The following is a 19,581-nucleotide window of genomic DNA, read 5'->3' on the forward strand; positions in this document are numbered from 1 at the left end:
GTATCACGACCGATAGTCGGTCATCAATTCAAAATATAAACTATATGTGTATCACCTCACATTGGATTGATAATGATTGGAATTTGAACAAAAAAATCATTAACTTTGTCCAAATTTCAAGTCACAAAGGCGAGGTGATTGGGCTGGCCATTGAATTGTTATTGTTAGATAAGGGAATAGAGAAATTATTCACTGTCATAGTAGACAATGCAAGTTCGAATGAGTCAACAATTAGGCACTTGAAACTTGTCACTAGGGATTGGAAGGGAACCGTCTTGGGTCATGAGTTTATTCACATGCATTGTTGTGCACATATTCTAAATCTCATTGTTAGGGATGGGTTGGATGAGTATGATGAATCCGTTGCAAGAATTCGTAATTCAATTCGATATGTAAAGTCCTCACCTTCTAAGTTATCTTCTTTTAGAAAGTGTGTGGATAAGGTGAAGATCAATTGCAAGCAGTCTTTGTGTTTGGATGTGGAAACTCGATGGAATTCCACTTACTTTATGTTGGATGTGGCTATTAAGTATGAAAAGGCATTTAAGAGGCTCGATGCAGATGATAGACGATATTGTAAATATTTTGAGAAAAGTGACATTGGTGATATGGCAAGTGGTAGTAGTGTGAAGAAAGGGAAAGGGAAAGTTAACAAGAACATTGGGCCACTCACTAAACAAGATTGGAAGCATGCTAGGTCACTATATAGCAGATTTTTGGACATGGGCAAAGGTGATGACGTTGACATGAAAACTGGCTGATCCGGTGAAGTTAAAATTTGATAAATACTGGGATAATTTGGACAATATGAATTACTTATTATATGTGGCTGCTATCCTTGACCCTCGTTAGAAGCTCAAATATCTGAAATATTACTTTGAAGAGATCCATGATCAATTTAAAAGGGAGGTTATGGTGGAGAAAGTGAAAGACACATTGACAATATTGTTTGATCACTTTAATGATGGTACAGATGATAAAGGAGAGAGTATTGACCAAATTCAACCACCTAGTAAATCAATGAGAGTTGAGGACAATGATGAAGATTGTGTGAGGATGTTTGCTTCAAGGGTGGCCATGAGAATGAGAGCTTATGAGAGTTTGGTGAATCAGATAGAGGTGGGGAGGTATTTGGATGAGACTTGTGAGAACTATAGTGGAAAGTTTGACGTATTGGCTTGGTGGAAGGTCAATGGTAGCAAATACCCTATCTTTCTCGTGTGGCTAGGGCTGTGTTAGCTATACCGGTATCTATCATTGCTTCAGAGTCTACTTTTAGCACTAGTGGGCAAGTTATTGGGCCATATAGAAGCTCTTTATCTCCAAAAACAGTGGAGGTCCTTGTATGTGCACAAAATTGGTTAAGGGAGAAACCACTTTCAATGGACATTGAAGCCGAGATGGAAGATGTTGAGAAACTACAAGAAATTGAACATGGTAACTAACTTTCTACCTTTTTTATATAATCTTATACATTTGTGTTTGACCATATACAATTAATTAACTTAATCTGCTTGTTTTTAAATCCAGAAATGGGTTTGCCTGAAATTATGGTGGAGTGTGACCTTGCTATCATGGAATGAGCATTGAGCAGTGCAAAAGGTAAGGTAACTATTGTTTTGTAAACTTGTTTTCCAATTTTCCATTACCATTACTCTCTACTGTTATTATAGGTTTATAACTTGATGTATCATTTTAATCTAACAGGTGATTGCTAAAGAGTGAAGGATGAAAAATGAAGAATTTGAAGAAAATGAACTACACAACCTTTTGATTTTCTGATTACTAATTAGCATTGTATGATGTCTCTGCATATTTTAGAATTTAGATTTTGGACTATTGTTAAATTTTGTCAATTTGTGAACTGTCATTTGTTTGAACTGTTGGTATTTTTGGATTATTTTGGACTACTGCAAGTCTGCAATTTAATGAGCAGATGGGAATGGATGAATATGGAATGATGTTTGATGTTTCTAATTTCTATTATTCTGCAATCTGTTTCAACCAAAGCAGGTTTTTAGACTATTTTTTGGAGTCTTTTTCTATTAAGTATTAACATTGGCCTATTATTCTATAACCCGACCTAACCCCATACCCGACCCCAACCAGTTTGACCCAACCCGATATCAAAAAAGGGTCAGGTGAGGGTTGGTAAAACACTAACCCGACCCTATGCGGGTCAGGTGCGATATGTCCATAAACCCGACCCAACCCGACCCTGTGCACCCCTACTAAAAGTGGTGGTGGTTAGCAGAGAGGTGGCCTATAGTGGTCGGATTGGGCTCCAAAAGTTTCTTTTTACCGTGACTTCAAGTCGAGATTCCGGCGAAATAGATGGCTTTTGTCGGAAAACGATGGTTGTGGATGAGTCATGGTGTTTTGGCGTTTCAGATCGGGGGTCGATGACCATGATCGGTGGTCGGATGATCTTTGTTTTGATCGTGAGGAGAAGAGAGGGAAGGAGAGAGAGAAAGAGAGAGAGAATGGGAGTCTGTGAGATAAGAGATAGGAAAAGTGAGAGAGAAATAGAGTAGGGGTCTCTGAGATAAGATAGAAACAAGTATTTGAATTTCAATTTTCTCTCACTTGTACAGTCATAAGCTGAGTCATGTGCCACCTAGATTTGGGCTACTATAATTTTGGGTTAACTAGCACCATTGTATAAGAAAACATGTATTGAATCATACATTTAATTTTAGGAGATCCTTCTTGCATAGAAAATTAAAACCGGAAAAATGGAAATAATGAAGGGGTGTTTATGCAAACTAGACCAAACTTAATGGGTGTGATTTCGTATTACTCTTTAATATTCGTTATCCCTAAACAGAGCCACAATACGCACATAACCAATTCGGGTTTGGAATGCTGCAGAAGAAATGGCGGCTCAGCGATGGATCGACGGGGACGAGAGCGCGAAGGAGATGCTTTCGAGGGTTTTGAAAGAGAGGCCTTTCTTGTTGCTTCCTCCTCTTCACAGAATCCCTCTACGCGTCGGCAATGTGGTCGAGCTTGTCGGCTCCTCTCCCTCTGCTAAAACTCACATCCTCATTCAGGTCAATCTATATATATCCTCTTTTGCGAGTCCGATTTTGAATTAAATTATTTGTATTTGTTATGCATTGCTATTGTATTTATAGGCTGCAATCACTTGCATTCTTCCTACGGAGTGGAATGGAGTTCACTATGGAGGATTGGGGCGTTTAGTGGTCTTCATCGACTTGGATTGTCGATTCGACGTTCCGCGTCTTGCCGAAATGCTGAAGCATAGGATTGTTGAAGCAACTGGTATGTAATGGCTGTATCCGACTCCCTTCTTGCATACTTCAACAACTGCTTCATGTCCTTGATTCTCCACCTACAGGTGCCGTTTGATTATTTTTCATGGAGAGCTGTTTCACATGACGTAGTGCATGTTCAATGGTAGATTACATAAGAGTTTGAGGCTGTATGAGCCTCTAGTAATCCAACACCAGTCCCTAAAGGGAGAAAATCAAAATTCATATACTTCTTTTGGACCTCAAGATGGTTGGTTGTTGTCAATATGACCCCCACTTAACCCAACTCCGAATTTTTCCTGTGGAAACCATAAAGTGTTGGGATCATGGAGCTCATGTAATGATGGATGCTTTTAATGCAGATTTCTGATGCATGGTGCAAATATGTAGTAACATTCTGTTTTAACTTCACCATTTACAATGCATCAGTTGCATCACATGAGCTACAAAATATGGTAAAACTGGGTTGTGCTAGCAGAATTGGCTACTTTTATTTTTCTTTCAGCTTGACTAACCTGACTCGAGTTGAACAATACCAATTCAACCTGATCATATACGTCAAATTGATGCTCAAAAAATTGAAGATCATTTCACAGAATATGGGCTATTTATTTTGATGTAGCCTAATTATGATGTAAATATTGTGTTATTGGACCCGTAATCATAAGTGAAAACCATAAGGATTTCTTTTTTGGGTTATCCTTGCAATTTTCTGTTGTCAAATGCAGTTATTTCACATATTTCCATTGTGAGAATTATTCATATTCATTATTTGCTATGCATAGGGAAGGTTGTAGTGGCTCATTAAATGTCTCTTGCTTGCGTTCTCCATAGTTATGCAGTATATGAAGGAATGAATGTTTTGACACATGAAAATTTGGTTGTAATATGACCAGAATCACATATGGAGGAACGGCAGAAAAATGATGTTGATATGAGAAAAGGTGACTCAGAGAGGAGACCAAGTACTGCCTACAATGATCAATTATTTGCTATCTGCATGAGGCGGTTTCTGTACATCCGATGCTATGATAGTTTCGAGTATCTTGCCACTCTTAAGGTGATTTTGTTTACGTATTCAATGAATTTGACAAGGATCACAGAATACTTCCTTTTTGTATCTGTATTCATCCTGGTACCTGACTTCTGGAGCATGCTTTAATTTCTCCAGAAGAACTTTAGGACAGTGCTTTTGGCTCTTGTAAATCAAGTGCTTCCTGAAGAGAGTTTGCTTTGATTGACGAAGACTTTTATTTTAACTTCTACTTTTTTGGGCTAGACACTTCATCATATGTTCCAAAAGGAAAAGGAGGCTCAAGGAGTTGGTGTTCATTTCCTAATGATTGACGGGTTTGCCTTGCTCTCTCAAGTAGTATTGAAATATATCATTTCACAGATTTCTCTTCATTAGTTACTTTTTTAACTATTTTCAATTTTAGCTTGACTAGGTACACTTAAATGATATGTTCTGCCTGGCTGACATTGGAAGTGTTACATTTTTCGTTGTACGGGATTTTTTTTTTCTCCAAGCACATACTTCTTGCAAGCAGAATCTTGCGTGGAAGTTTCCAAAGCAATTTTTTTTATATGAATGTTGAATGAATTATGATTACAGTGCAGTCAATTAAATTTTCAGCAATAGAAGAGTTTATATATTCATAAAAAGAATCTTTGCATGGGCTTGCTGTTGATTGATTCAGTTTTCTAGCCCATTTTAGTGAATTAAGTTTTCTGTTTCTGCAATTTCTTTTCACCAGCATTGGAGCTCTTCATTGGGTGGATAGGAATTTAACATCTTTGCCATTAGGGGTTAATAGCAGGTACTTAATTCATTGTATTGTCGGAATACCTATTTCTAATTCTGCATTTTCTCTTATGTTACAAGGTGTTTTCGTGTTCCCACTATTTTTCCTCCTTCATAACTCTTTCCATATGTACTAGAATACCTAATTCATTAGCATATACTGTTAATTTTTTCACGTCTATGTAAGGAATGTGAAAATAAGGAAGAATATATGATATGTCTCGATTCCCAAAAGAATTTATAAAAAAAAGACTATTAGATGAGACTAATTGTATGCAATATACTCAGGCATGAGTTTGAAGAATAATTTTAAATTTCTTTTGCTGCCTGAGCTGCGAACTAGCATCTGAATATGCATCATCAGAAGACAATGGATTAAGTCAAATTCCTTCCTATAAATTAGATTGCCAATTTCCTCGGTCTCTTCATAAGGCTACATCACAGTGACATTATTTCACATGGTTTCATATTATCATGATCTATTAAGCCAATGATTTTTCTCTGCTTTACGTCCATCTTCTTACAATTATTGGTATTTATTTATGCCCAAATAATTGGGTTTCTATCTACTCATTTATTTTTCACATTTTTTATGGCTCAATCACAAAATGAGTCGTGTACTGACTTTGTAGTAATTTATTGTTTAAATTAACATTTGAGTTCCATGTGTAGCCATTTCTTAAGTTCATTTACTTGATAAAATTTATCTTTCACAGCTTCATCATGTTTTGCATGTAGGAAAAGCCTCTCTCTCCAAAATTTGTGGGAAACTGTTGTTATGGAGATTACAAGGCTTCTGATGGTGCATCCCATGCTTGTTTTTGCCACAAAAGCAACCATTGTAGGGGATAAATTTTCAGCAACTGAAGCCAAAAGGTGAGATTCTGAGAGGCCAATAGATTTCTTCTTTTGGTTTCTTTTTAGTTGCTAATTCAGTGTGAATTTCCGTCGTTTGTTTGTTGGAGTGTTTTTAACTTGCAAAAATGCAATATTTATTTGTGTAAACAACTATAGAATATTACTGCTACGATTTTGTGTGATCCGAAATATAAAATGCATGTGCCTTCATTGACGAGCTAAGAGAATGGGATATAGGCTCTCATTTCTTTCGTCTCTTGCTCTCTTCTCTTAAGTTTGGCTTGTTTGTTAAGCAAGCTCAATCCTGCAAGCATTATATGGTGTACTGATCGATCTCTCACACATTTATAGTTGTCCCACTTAGCCTGCACAATAATTGCATGACCCATCTAACTGGCGGGCAAGCATTTGTTTTTCTCAAAATTCCATTAAGGCACACCCCATAGAATCGGAGCACGTGAATCCTGGCCAAACCATACTTATCTATTATTGAACTCTTTATTTTAAATTTGTAAACCCTGATATCATATTATATATAAATTTTTAGATATAGATTGAATGTCACATGAGTAAGTTTGTCACATGGTACAAATAATAAATTGTTTCATCAATTGAATGTGAATTTTTTTTTTTACATTGCAAATACACTCTTCAAATTGGATGTAAAACTACAAAATGTTGACATGGTCATGGATGTGTGCATCCAAGCCTGGTTGGCATCCACTCACCAATTCTTTGCCAGTATACTGGTTGTGAATTAACAATTTTAAAAAGTTAAAATTAGAATTATAGAGGTGCACTTCAACTATTATTCTGCCTGCTGTATATTTTACTCATGCTCGAGTATCTTCTTTTACGTTCTTTCCTTTGCATGGAACTAATCCTTTAAGCATAGCTGTACTCTTGGAAGATGGCACTATTTCACTCCTTAATTCATCAACCACCTAGTACCTGCCCACCTGCAAACGTCTCTCCATTGTGGATAATGGAGATGTTGGCAAATCGCGTGCAATGGTGTGGGATCACAGATAGTGCATTTCATGTACTTTCCATCATTCCATAATATAAAAAAAATGTTTAATTCTTCTTAGGTCATTTAATTTGAAAATCCAGTTCCTAAGTAAATGATAAATATAAGTATATAACACAAAATGAACTAATTTATCCTGTTACATCAACTAATTGCCATAATTTTCCAAGAACTTTTATACCCTTATCCACAAATAAATTTATTTTATCAGCACCTGAACTTCTTTCCTCATATCATCTGCAAATTCTTATTCCAATATCAGGATATCTCTGGAGTATGAGGCCTTCATTTTCTCATGAATTTTCCATCTCGAAACATTTTAAAACAGCCACTTACTTTTGGTCATTCTTTTCATCATGGGATAAGAAAAAGATATTTACAATGCCCTGCAGTTTGCACATTCTAAAATCCAAAACGAATAATAATTTTGCATTTTATCCAACTCTCCTGTTTTGCTCATTTGAATGCATTTCCTTCTGACAGGACCCCCAAAAATTGGTCTTCACCAGATATTATAAGTAATTCACGAAGACTTCTCTATCGCGAGTATATGCCATCTGTCTGGCAGGTAACATTTCAAAGTTAATGGCTTATGCTAAGTACTTGTTAGATGGATGCTTTTTTGAGGAAGTGCATGGTCGAATATCCACAACTCACTTTTCGACCTCAGCTTTGCAATTTTAGTCAAGCACTAAATTTTTTATGTTGCCATGGTATCCCTTACTACCAGTGGATTTTGGTTGTGAAAAGCAAAGCATTTTTCATGTGGGATCGAAAGTTGAACAAGATAATTTGGTTTGGTGACAGTACATTTCTGGTGCATCTGATTGTACAGCTATGTGAGAATACCTTGTTAAATGACAATCATCAGTGGTTAACAACTGTGTAAACAACTGGCAATTCTTACTGTTAAAATCTTTATAGCCTTGGGTTATTGTGATAAATTACGGTTAGACCGTGTCTTCATATTAGTTCATACACCTGTGAAAGACAAGTCACTTAAAAGGAAAGTAGTATCATTACAACAGTCATGATGAATAATACTTCAGATTGTTTCCTACTAAATCACAGTTCTAGGAATTAGTTTACCACTATTTATTTGCTTGGATCAGATATCATGTTGGATTGGCAAGGATTTGTTATCAGAAATGTGCTTTAGCAATATGAGCAGTAGTATGTATAATTTGCTACCCCATGAGCCGAGCTGCTAGGTTTAGACAAGCTTTTTCTTAATATTATTGGAACTATCTTCCGTCATCAAAGTTTCTGATGGAATCCTTCTATTATTCCTTGTTTTTTTTGTTGCAGTCTTTTGTTACGCACAGAATAATTGTACAAGCAAAAGGTTCAATTTTTAAATTTTTTTAATGATTAAATCATTGCAAATTCTTAGCTCCTCTATTGACTAAATCTACTACTTCGATCCATGAATTTTTATGTTCTTTTTTGCATTTACAGATGATCATCTCTTTCTCCATGAACACCAAAACCAGCCAATCTTTTCTTTAGAGTGGCTATTTCCACCACTGAGCTTTGTGGACAAATTTATTGTGAAAGATGTAAGGAGAGGCCTATTCTGCTCATTTTTCGAAATTGATACATTTCCAACAAAGCCCAAGTGTTTGTTTATTTTATTGTGATTTATGCTGACATCTGTAATGGGCAGGCTGGTGTATTTATTGTTCCATGAAGTTTGTTTCTGACGAGACGATAGAGAATCTTGCTTCTGACTTCCTGATCTATCTCATGATGCCAGGTTCCTTACTATCATTTTAATCTAGTTCTCATTTTAAATGACTAATGCTTGTGGATGGATGCTAACAATCCTTCTTGGTTTAAAATCAGCAGTTTAAAATAGTAGTAAGTTAGTAACCCCTCCTTTTTATCCGTTAAAAGTCTTGATTCGTGAGAAATGTCGACTGATGCACAATTTGAGACATCTTTGAGTTTGAATGACTAACTCAAACACTATAGTTGTAAAACAGAAATTTGGTGGAACATTTCAAATAAATATCTTTTATTTGTACTGTGCTCGCCACTGTTCCTCTCATCCATTGGCTTCTTAGATCTCATTCTCCCACCTTTCATTTCATTGAGGAGGTGATGAATCTCTTCTTCTGGTTTTCAGGGATGGAAGAGTGATCTTAAGGAATATATGATTAATTATTACTCTCCAAAAGAAATAATAAGCTTAACTCCCTCAAAAGACTGGAAATCTAATGGGTAAATGTTGAAGAAGCTGGTTCTACCAGTTTATTAGGAAGTGAGTTGGCAGTCTGATTCTGGGCCGCAGACTTCCAATAATTGGAATGGGGTTTCTCATTTACTGCTGGCATGTTTGGATTGATGTTCTACAGAGTTAAGTGAGTCGAGTTAAGAATGGAGGAGTAATTTCATCTTGCTTGGATTGTAGGAGGGAGAGGTAAGTGGGGTGGCTTTCCAACTCAACATTTTGTAATCCTAGGTTTATGAGGTGAACGAAAAGTGTGTTTATTATTTCTTAAATTGTCCACAAAAGTTTCACTTATTTTCACATTGATAAATGTATTTTTGTAACTTAAGTAAAAGTGAGTAATGATGGTCCGCTCCCATAACTCCTCTCAATTAACTCTCCCTCTCTTAATTTTATGTAACTCTTTAATTTTCAATTCAATGAGAGCCTTAAAATTTTCTCATAAAATGTAAATGAACATTTACATAATATTGATTGTAGAGGTGGCAAAAAATCGATTACGGGTCGGACAACAACACATGTTTACTAAATATTTACATGTCTGAGCCTTAATGCGGATTTAATTTTCGACGTACTTAATTAACCAAACCCAGATTGTTTTAAATTTGGACAAGTAAATTGGACAATAATCTAATCCGAGTTAGGGTTCGGACAAGTAAATCAGACAATGTTTTTGGTTTGGACCTAGGTTTTAGATATATAACTTATGTCCAAATTTGATTTAATCCGGATCGGACAAATTTGATATGCGCATCAGATAGAGTTTTGTCACCCTTAATTTTGTACCACTTATGATGTTTGGACAGAGTAAAGTAATGTTTATTTTGCGGAGCAGTAGCTAACCTCAATGATAAATGTATCGGTAGCTCTAGTCATACATAAACAAACATCCATAAGTGTACATAAGCTTAGGTGACATGTCACATGGGACTTGACATGACAAATTCAAACGAAAGAAAAAAAAAAAAAGCAAACAAAAAAGGGCGGGGTAGTTAACGTGTAATTGGGAGAAAATTTTATGAAAATGTCAGATATTTCCTCTCACCAAAACGAAAGAAGCTTCTCTCTTTCTTCCAAGAAAATCATTCTCTGCCTCAATTCTCTCTGTCTCTCATCGGCCGGAAACCTCCACGGCGGATGTCGCAGCAACACTCCGGTAAGGTGGTTTATCAAGGAGAGAGAGAATCACATCTTTCAAATGTAAATTTTTGGATTCAGTTCTCACATTTACGAAGAAATCGAGAATATCTACCACTCTCTTTGGGTATTTGCGTTTGGGCTTTGTTGAGTAGTGTTTTTCTATGAAAAAATTGTTCTTACATGCTTTTGATTATTGAAAGGCCCGATATCCATGTTACTACACTTTTTTTGAAGAATTTATGCCCTACTTTGTCTGGTATAACACTGCTTTTGAAGTTACTCGGCTTTTGAAGAATTTGCACCCTGCTTTTGAAGTTACTTTGTTCGGCAAAAGACTAGTCACATTGGTTTGGCGAATATGGATTACATTACCACTCTATTGTTGACCTAATAACATTGCACTTCCACTTTATTGCATTACTATGTGAATAATGTTGATATAAAGTTTCTTTAATAATGTAGCATTATCCCTTTATTGCATTAGTATATCAGTAATTACATTTTTTGAACTGAAATAAAACAGGATAGTGAAAATAAGAGCAAACAAGACTACTCATTCCTCCACTTCAGCAGATGATCATGCTTCTAAATCTAAAGATGTGAAGCCTAAGGAAAACAAAGTGTAATTCCATTCAACTTATTAGGTATAACTAGGGGTCACCATTTGACCCGCAGGCCTAGGCCCGGCTTGAGTCAGGCCTGGGCCGGTAGGCCAAAGCTCTGCCTGAATTTTTATTGGGCCTGGGCTCGATTTTTTGGGTCGAGCCCTGCCCAAAGCCCGATACTTCGGGCCAATTTTGGCCCGGCCCGTGTACCATCTATGACTATCTGCAATCTGCATTCTAAATCTAGCATCTCTATGAATGATTTGATTCTCTGAAGTGATTAGATCACTTTCACAGCTGTTCAAATTCACTTTCAAACTCTATTACTCTAACTCAGTCACAGACTCACAGTCAGGTAGGCCGTAGGCAACAGGTTACCGTTTATGAGACTGAGATTCGTGAGAGAAATTGAGATCATAGCCCGTAGCCGTAGGCGTAGCCACAGCACTGAAGTTAGCACTAGCAGTAGCAGGTTACCGTTGCTGGCTTGTTGCCTCACAGTGACAAGGTCACAGACTCATAGAGTCATAGTTGCATAGAGACAGAGAGAGTGAGAGTCTGAGAGACGCACGAAGAGACCTCGAGTTTCGACCGTTGGTCCGTTGGATCAACACTCCAATAGGCTACAAATACCCCCTTCTCCTTCTCACAAATCACAATCACTCACTCAATCTCATAATCTCAACCTTCTCAATTTCACATATCAGATTCTCAGTTTTGACTTCTGAGTTTTGAGTTCTCCTTCTCTAGTTCTCTGTGACTCTGTGCTCTCTGTAAGTCTAAAACCAAACTTTGCTCACTGTGACTCGATGCCGGTGGTGAACGAAGCTAGGTAATTGTTTTTATCTCCAAGGGACAGACGGCAGTGGCTAAGTGGTTGGGCATTTGGCATTTTAATTGTAATCTTATCTCTTATTCTCCCTTGACCAGTTGACCCTTACTCCCTTATTTCTTCGCCTAGGTGGCTCTAGCTCCGTGTCTACTGGCTCGGTAATTGCTGATTTACTGTTATTAATTAATTGTTATTTAATTTATTTTATCATGATCAATTACCAAATTATAACCAATTATAAACAATTACCAAATTACCTATATGTATTGTAGTACGGATCAACAAACTACTTATATATATTAGTCAGCAATATACTTATATATTAATATATATACCAGTAATACCATTATGATTATATGTCTAACATTATTTATTTGTTTTGTTAGGTTAAAGTGAATTGCAATTTGTACAAGCACTATTGACAATTTGGCATTTGGCAACTCATATTCAATTTATTGTAAAGAATTGAATTCTTTGGGTAATTTCTTATTTATAATTTATTGCACCTTTAATTTGCATTAGTATGGATCATACTTATAATGTTGATAAACCTTCGATTCCTACCACTATTGATGAGAAGGATGTTATTGTGAGGAAATCCATAAGATCTCGCGGCACTCAAACTCCAAATGAGTCTACTTCCGCTGGTACAACTAGAAGTGTTAAAACCCAAAAGCCGCCTAGTGGTGCATGGACATTTTTTGATAAAATTATAATTACAAATCCTAATAATGTGAAAGTAGTGAAAGCAAAATGCTTAACATGTGGTAAGTTATTAAGTGGGGCATCTAGTGGAGGTACTAGTCATTTGATACGTCATTCTGATAAATATAGACAAAATAGTAATGTAGATATCAGAACATAAATGCAATTAAATATAGATCCAACTGGAAATGTAACTAATTTTCAATATGATGAATCACGTGCACGTGAAGAGGTAATAGATTATATGGTTAGGGTCGAGCAACCATTTACTTTTGTTGAAAAGCATGATTTTACTGTAGGATTCAAAGGGACATTAATCCTCAATATCATGGTTTTTCTACTACAATTGTGAAAAGGGATACTATAAATAAATTTCAAAGTAGATTACTTGAATTAAAGAATATTTTTATTAATTTTGATGGAAAAATATGTCTTACATCTGATATATGGACTTCTATCCAAAAAATGAGTTATTTATCATTGACAGCCCATTATATTGATAATGAATGGAATTTGAATAAAAAAATTATTAGTTTCAAAATGTTAGAATCCCCTCATACTGGATTCTCGATATCGAATTTAAATCTACAAGAACTTGAATACTTAGGCATTAGTAGCAAAATATTTTCTATTACACTAGATAATGCTAGTAATAATGAAGTTCCTCAAAGAACAATGAGACGCTATCTTACGCTACTTGTAGGTGGAAACTTATTTCATGTTCGTTGTTGTGCTCATATTTCTAATTTGATAGTTCAAGATGGTTTACACATTTTACATAACTCCCTTTTAGTAATTAGAGATATTGTACTATGCATTAATTCATCTGTATCCAGATACGAAATGTTTAAAAATTGTTGTGTAAAATTACACATGAAGAGGAGAAACATTCCACTAGATGTGCCTCATAGATGGAACTCAACATATTTACTATTAAATGTGGCAATAAAATATAAGAGGGTCATAGATTTATTTTGTGAAGAAATGAAAGAAAAATATGGTAATTCAAATTTACAAGTACCTAGTGATTATGATTGGGCAATTGCTGAAGTCATTAGAGATTTTTTAGATGTTTTTCATACTGCTACTAAGATATTTTGTTCAATTTATTATCCTACATCTAGTCGAGTGCTTATGCAATTAACACATATTTGTATGACATTTGATAAATATTCACAATTTGATGCTTTTAAAAATGCTTTGATGGCAATGAGAGAAATTTTTTTAAAATATTTTGATCCTTTACTAATTTTATTTAGTATTGCTGTGGTTATGGATCCTAGGTGTAAGATTGAAGTATTAGAAATATGGTTAGAAACATTATATGCTAATGATCAAGAAAAAGTCAAAACACAAATGAACGAAATAAATAATTGTTTGACTCAATTGTATGATGAATACAAAAATCAACTAGGAAAGCATAGGACACCACAAAATGTTATTGGTTCGAGTTCTTCTTCCTCGTCTTCGTCTAGATTCTTAGGAGGATTTCAATTGCTAAAATGTAGACGAACTCACTCATCTACATCATCTAGTGGGTCAACTTCCGAATTAAAAATGTATCTTGATCAATCTGTGATTGATTTTGATGATAATCCTGATTTTGATATATTAGCCTGGTGGAGGGTACAACAGGACAGGTACCCTTTACTCTCCAAAATGGCTCGTGATATACTAACCGTTCTAGTTTCGATCGTAGCGTCAGAAGTAGCTTTTAGTACAAGTGGGAGAGTTGTGTCTACAACTTGGAGCAGCCTTGGTCCAGCAACTGTAGAAGCATTAGTCTGCCTTAAAGATTGGAGTTTGGCAAATCAAAGATTGCAAGAACATATACACGAAGCTGAACTTACTGAAGAAATGAACAACTTAAAGTTATCAAGACCGGAATGGATTGAAGATAGTTCTACCGATGCTATCGAAGATTGAAGAATAATCATAAATAATAAATTGTATGTGCAGCTAAATAATTATGTATTTATAATCAAAGAAATGAGAGTGATGCAAATGATTGATAGTATGTTGTATATAGGTGTCAACCTAGTTGGGATGTATATATAGTATATATGATGCAATTTTCACCCTCTATAAAATATTGTTCAATTGTATAAAAATTAAAGTACAATTATGGCATTAATCAATTGTAAATAATATGAATTTTTTTAAAAGTCAAGGCCCTAAAGCCCGAGGCTCGGCCCGAGACCCGAGCTTTATGGGCTCTGGCCGGGCCTGGGCCTCATTTTCCCAATTTGGCCCGGCTCGAGGCCCGAAGATCAAAATCGGGCCTGAGCTAGGGCCGGGCTAGGTCAGCCCGGCCAGATGCCGAGCCCTAGGTATAACCTCCTTAGTAAAGAGTTTGAAATTGAGAAATAGGCATAAAAGGAGTCTCCGAAAAATTCCCTTCTGGCTTATATTCAAAAAGTTCATTAGATATGATGGAGAGAGGAAAAAAAAAATTAGAAGTATCATTAGCTCATATAATGATAGTAGGGAGTGCTTCATGCTAGGAAGTAGAAAAGTCGATTTGACAGATAATGATGTTACGCTAATATTTGGTGTGGTGTCCGGCAATAGGCGGTTGAGGATTGGTAGAAGAAAAAAAGCCCGTAGAATCTGAATTTGTAAATCGAAGATTTTTTAGACATAAAAAATTATTATATTTGTGTTCAAATTGGATGTTTTCTTGAACACAATTACCCGTTACATGTATTGTTTGCTATGTTTTCAGTACTATAGTATGGAATGGCACAAACTTCATCCTTTGGAGAGATGTTGTTGCTTTGGTTAACTATGATATTGTTGCAAGTAATGTAAGTATAATACCGTCCCTCCATATAACTATTTACATTAGTTTACTTCTTAATTACACTTTCAGTATTCCCAATTACATATTATTTATAACTATTTACATACATACAAGAATATACCAAAACCAAAACTGAGCTTTATTACATTACAGATTGTGCTATTACACATTATCTATTACTAATTACCTTATATGTAAAATATTAAATTATTTGAAAGCAACCATGATTAAATTATCTCATATTTTTACAGCTCATCGACGCGCACTCTGAGCATTTGATGATAACAAGATAAGGAATTTTCCTTCAGTAGACCGTGGTTGTTTGTCATACGTGGTGACAAGTAATTGCATGGCGTTCCTAAGAGGAAGCAAGGAGGAATCCATTCAACGAAATCTGTCAAGCACAATCATGAAAAATGTGACTAATTTCAGATATTTGATATTCCCTCTACATGTTGCTAGGTCACATAATGTTGCCAATCACAGGACGGTCCATGTTCATGACTCAGTTCTTGTAACATGGCAACATTATAATTCAATTCTCCCAAAGAGTAAGAAAATGAAGAACCCGTACCTCAAAGATGGTGAGCAACTGGTAATATTTGTGATTGATACGGTATAACATTCTTGAAAATCACATTTACAGGTCACCTACTACAATGGTTTAGTGCCAAACTCAACTGATTCTGGATCACTAAATATTATTATCATGTGGGACACCCCGCAACATGTTGATGATTTGTAACTTACCGTAAACAACTTGAATTACATTACATATACTGAACTATTACATATGTCTTGCTGAAAACCATATATTGGCTTTATGATTTGCAGGGTTGATTGTAGGGTCATTTATATGTTCGTCATTGAAAAACTTATGGACCAAATGAACATTGGTAAGAAACTGACAAAGGAGGACATATTGAAGTATAGGTCAAGACTAGTTCATCAATTCTTGAATGATCCAATATACTCATGGGATGTAAATTTGTACAATCAATTCCAACTTCTCAAGTAGTTCCCATGTAGTAGATTTAGTATGCTTTTTGTCTTACAAACTTGATTAGGCATTTTAATTATTATCATGGCAGTAAACTGATATCTATACTGATTCTGATCCCATGGGATTATAATGTTTAATTACACTTTTCTGACTTGTAATTACATATAGTATATTTATATTACACCTTTGATGGCTTTAATTATATATATGTTATACTCAATTAAACAAGACAAAAACACTACTAGTAGTCATAAAAACACAACTTCAACATACTACTACATTCCAAAATCTCCAAATTCTTGGTATGCTACCCTACTCCATGGGTCAGCCTAAAAAACATTTCTCAAACATCCATTATCATCCTAGTCAATTAAGAAAAAAAATCTTGGTTGTTAGCTTGTATTTTCAAGAAATAATTCTTCACCGCCTCTGCATCACTTACACCAAGTCGCATGCATCTAAGCTTTGAAATATGATTCCGAGCATCCCTCTCCAAAAAACTTAAATTATCTTGACCACCAGCTCCAATTACAAATGCGTTATGACTTTTGTTGGGTCTGATTCCTGCAATGTCATTGATCTCCAACTGACATGTGGGTTAATTTTCTTGTTGCAATTGAAAAATCTTGATTGGCTAGGGCTCAAGCTGTGATTGTGATCATCGTCAAATTTAGTAATCTCTCATTTTTCATCTACCGATATACGTGCTGTAATCCTTGCCTTGCACTCGTTCTTAGAATGAGCACGACAATTGATAAGAGTCTTTGAGTGACTAATATATTTATCAGACCGCCAGTAAGACAATATCAAATTTCTTGGTTGACCATTACTACCATTGAGTTACGGATCTTCTCTCCACAAAACCCTTAACTTGATCATATGCCTTATAAAATTCAAACATGCTCTGTATAGAATGAAAGAACATTCTGACCATAGGAACATTAGATGTATCAACCTTGGTACTCAGATTTGTGGCGTCAACATTAACTCCAATGTAATCGTTATCCACTTCATCAACAACCGACAAATCATCACTGCGAAAATTAACGAATACTTATGTCAAATATAGTGTGAAATAAAATCAACATAATGTAAATATCACACCAATCATGTAATACCAACTTGTATCACCCTCTGCAAATTCACAAAAATTATACATCAAAGGTAGTGTGGAAATGAACAATATACAATTACTCAAAACTGTAACACGTTATTCACCAACAAAATTAACAATGTAAACCCCCAAACTTGAAACACCGTTCTATCTATATACTACATTCCCTCTCTACAACTGAAAAATATGCATAACAGTCATATACATAAAAGTAGATCTAAACAAGTGGTACTCACTTAGAATATTCACTGGAGCTCTACATTATAAATGTTTCTCTTCTATCTTTAAATCAATTGTAAATCTATAGTAAGAGCCAATTCTAATAGCCATAAACATCACCAAATAAAGCACCCAAACCAAACAAACACAAGTAAAGGAGAAGCTCAAAAATTGATTGGTTCTAGCGAAAATGTTTGACTTATCTCCACAACTATGTCTCGTCGTGTCAACACAGTATATGCATGCTCCGATCTAGTTTCTATAGGTTCAAGAGCTTGGAGAGAGAATACTGATGAGAGAGAAGAACCTTCTATAGATTCAAGAGCGTTGAGAGAGAATACTGATGAGAGAGAAGAACCTTGAAAGAAGCTTGGATAAAGACATAGGAGAAAACCTCCTTTGTATGTGCAAAAGATAGCACATGGACCAATGCTCCTGTCTAATACCTATGTGGATATAATGCAATTGGATTTGGATATTTGAACCCTCCCTATTTTGATCCCCCTCTTCTAGACTCCCTAGACTGTCATGTTATGCCTCCCTAGACTGTAACATATATATATGTTGGAAACATCTAACTCGCGAAAGCGTATAAGGACCTCATAGACATAAACGATAAGTAGACAAGTTTCAAAAATTTCTTATCAAATACTAATAACCATAGCATAAACCATATATCAATTAATTGCATAGATTATTTACCTTGAGATCTCTCTGATTTGATCTCTAATAATTTGGAACGAATGATGGAGTCAGCGAGTTTGATACTAAGCTCAAACCTGCGGATCTTCCACCGTATGCACCAATTCTCAAACTTGGATTGAGAGGGTGGTCTTTTTTCTCCAAGAACCTAAAGAACACAAACCAAAAACTAGTGGAAACAATTAGAGAGAAGAGAGGCCAACTGGTGTCTCAAAACTTGTGTTAACAAAACACACACTATGTGTGTATTTATAGGGTCGGCCACACCTAGGGTTTTCTCCCTAGGTGGGCCGCCCCTAAGCCTCTCCCTCTCCTAATTCCGGTCCGTTTTGGTTTTCCTGTATCTTCTAGTATTGGGCTTCTGGGCTATAGTGGGGACCAACTAGGAAAAATAAAACATGGGCTTCATATGAATTTAATTATCAGCCCAAACCCATGGACATAATTATAATTCATAAATTATAACATATACCACTAAAATATTATAATTGCACTCCCCGTTTTATCTCAAATTAAATCTGAGCCTTTCGTTGTACTTGTTCATAAAATTCCTCACGTTAAGTTACAGATACCCGTCAATCAAATATGCCACTGACATATAATATTTAATTGACATCTTTAAATATTTCCTTGAGCTTACCGTTAACCTTATTTGAATGTGTCGGATTAATTAAAATCCACCTGCAGGGCTTTGACACAATCTCAAATCCTATAAGCATTCTCAAGAGGGTATCATCAATCCATAATTGGACGTGAATTTTATTAACAGATTATTTTTCATCGCACATTTAATGCAATGACTCAACTCACTTAGTGTTTGTGGCCTGTACAAAAAGACCTCACCCTTTAGTAAATCAAAGTCACGTACATTAAATGCACATGTACTAATAATCTTTAATAAATTAAGAGTATGAACAATTCTATAACGTCTATGTGAGTGTACAATTTTCCATATAGTCAGACTAGGAAAATTGACTCACATGTAGTCCTTATCAATACGTTCCAAGCGTACTAGTATAATAAGTTCAAGCTTTGCCACTCTCCGTAACCAAGATAGGTATACTGAAATACTATACCATAGTCAAGCCGACGGTTTGTCCAATTCCGTCTTAGCTGTGATCGCTTACTTATATTCGATAGGAACTTATGAATTGATCTTCCGTGTGCAAGCTTAGACTCTACACATCAATTCATATACCATATAGAATAGAAGACACTGATGCCAATGTCTTTTCTCATTTTAAATGCTAAATATATT

At 35.5% G+C, this 19,581-nt stretch overlaps 1 protein-coding gene and 1 long non-coding RNA gene across 4 annotated transcripts; both read left to right on the forward strand.

Moving 5' to 3' along the window:
* The first annotated feature begins 704 nt into the window (after positions 1-704).
* LOC120013322 lies at positions 705-1,862 on the forward strand. The gene is made up of 3 exons (XR_005471396.1): positions 705-1,437; positions 1,531-1,602; positions 1,708-1,862. It is a non-coding gene; the product is annotated as an uncharacterized LOC120013322 (long non-coding RNA).
* Positions 1,863-2,821: 959 nt separating this feature from the next.
* LOC120011701 (DNA repair protein XRCC2 homolog) lies at positions 2,822-12,200 on the forward strand. 3 transcript variants are annotated; one of them, XR_005471098.1, is made up of 11 exons: positions 2,822-3,053; positions 3,138-3,285; positions 4,172-4,335; positions 4,555-4,625; positions 5,033-5,095; positions 5,818-5,955; positions 7,451-7,535; positions 8,276-8,312; positions 8,426-8,526; positions 8,634-8,723; positions 12,164-12,200. XR_005471098.1 is itself a non-coding variant. In XM_038862800.1 (10 exons), the coding sequence occupies exons 1-10, from the start codon at positions 2,877-2,879 to the stop codon at positions 8,655-8,657; spliced, it is 1,008 nt and encodes a 335-aa protein (XP_038718728.1). In that variant the 5' UTR covers positions 2,822-2,876; the 3' UTR covers positions 8,658-8,993. The 3 variants fall into 3 exon arrangements, 1 of the variants encoding a protein (XP_038718728.1); XR_005471097.1 differs by lacking the exon at positions 12,164-12,200 and adding an exon at positions 9,096-9,558; XM_038862800.1 differs by lacking the exon at positions 12,164-12,200 and having other exon boundaries at positions 8,634-8,993.
* The last annotated feature ends 7,381 nt before the right edge of the window (positions 12,201-19,581 follow it).

This window comes from Tripterygium wilfordii, chromosome 13, assembly GCF_013401445.1.
Source record: "Tripterygium wilfordii isolate XIE 37 chromosome 13, ASM1340144v1, whole genome shotgun sequence".
NCBI classification, from domain to species: domain Eukaryota; kingdom Viridiplantae; phylum Streptophyta; class Magnoliopsida; order Celastrales; family Celastraceae; genus Tripterygium; species Tripterygium wilfordii.

What these genes read in the sequence shown, in the direction of transcription:
- LOC120011701 (XM_038862800.1), top strand. Translation starts at nt 2,877, where the DNA reads ATGGCGGCTCAGCGATGGATCGACGGGGACGAGAGCGCGAAGGAGATG. An exon ending in AGTATCTTGCCACTCTTAAG is followed by an intron (nt 4,336 to 4,554) that starts GTGATTTTGTTT and finishes TTTTTGGGCTAG; the next exon opens with ACACTTCATCATATGTTCCA. An exon ending in AATAATTGTACAAGCAAAAG is followed by an intron (nt 8,313 to 8,425) that starts GTTCAATTTTTA and finishes TTGCATTTACAG; the next exon opens with ATGATCATCTCTTTCTCCAT.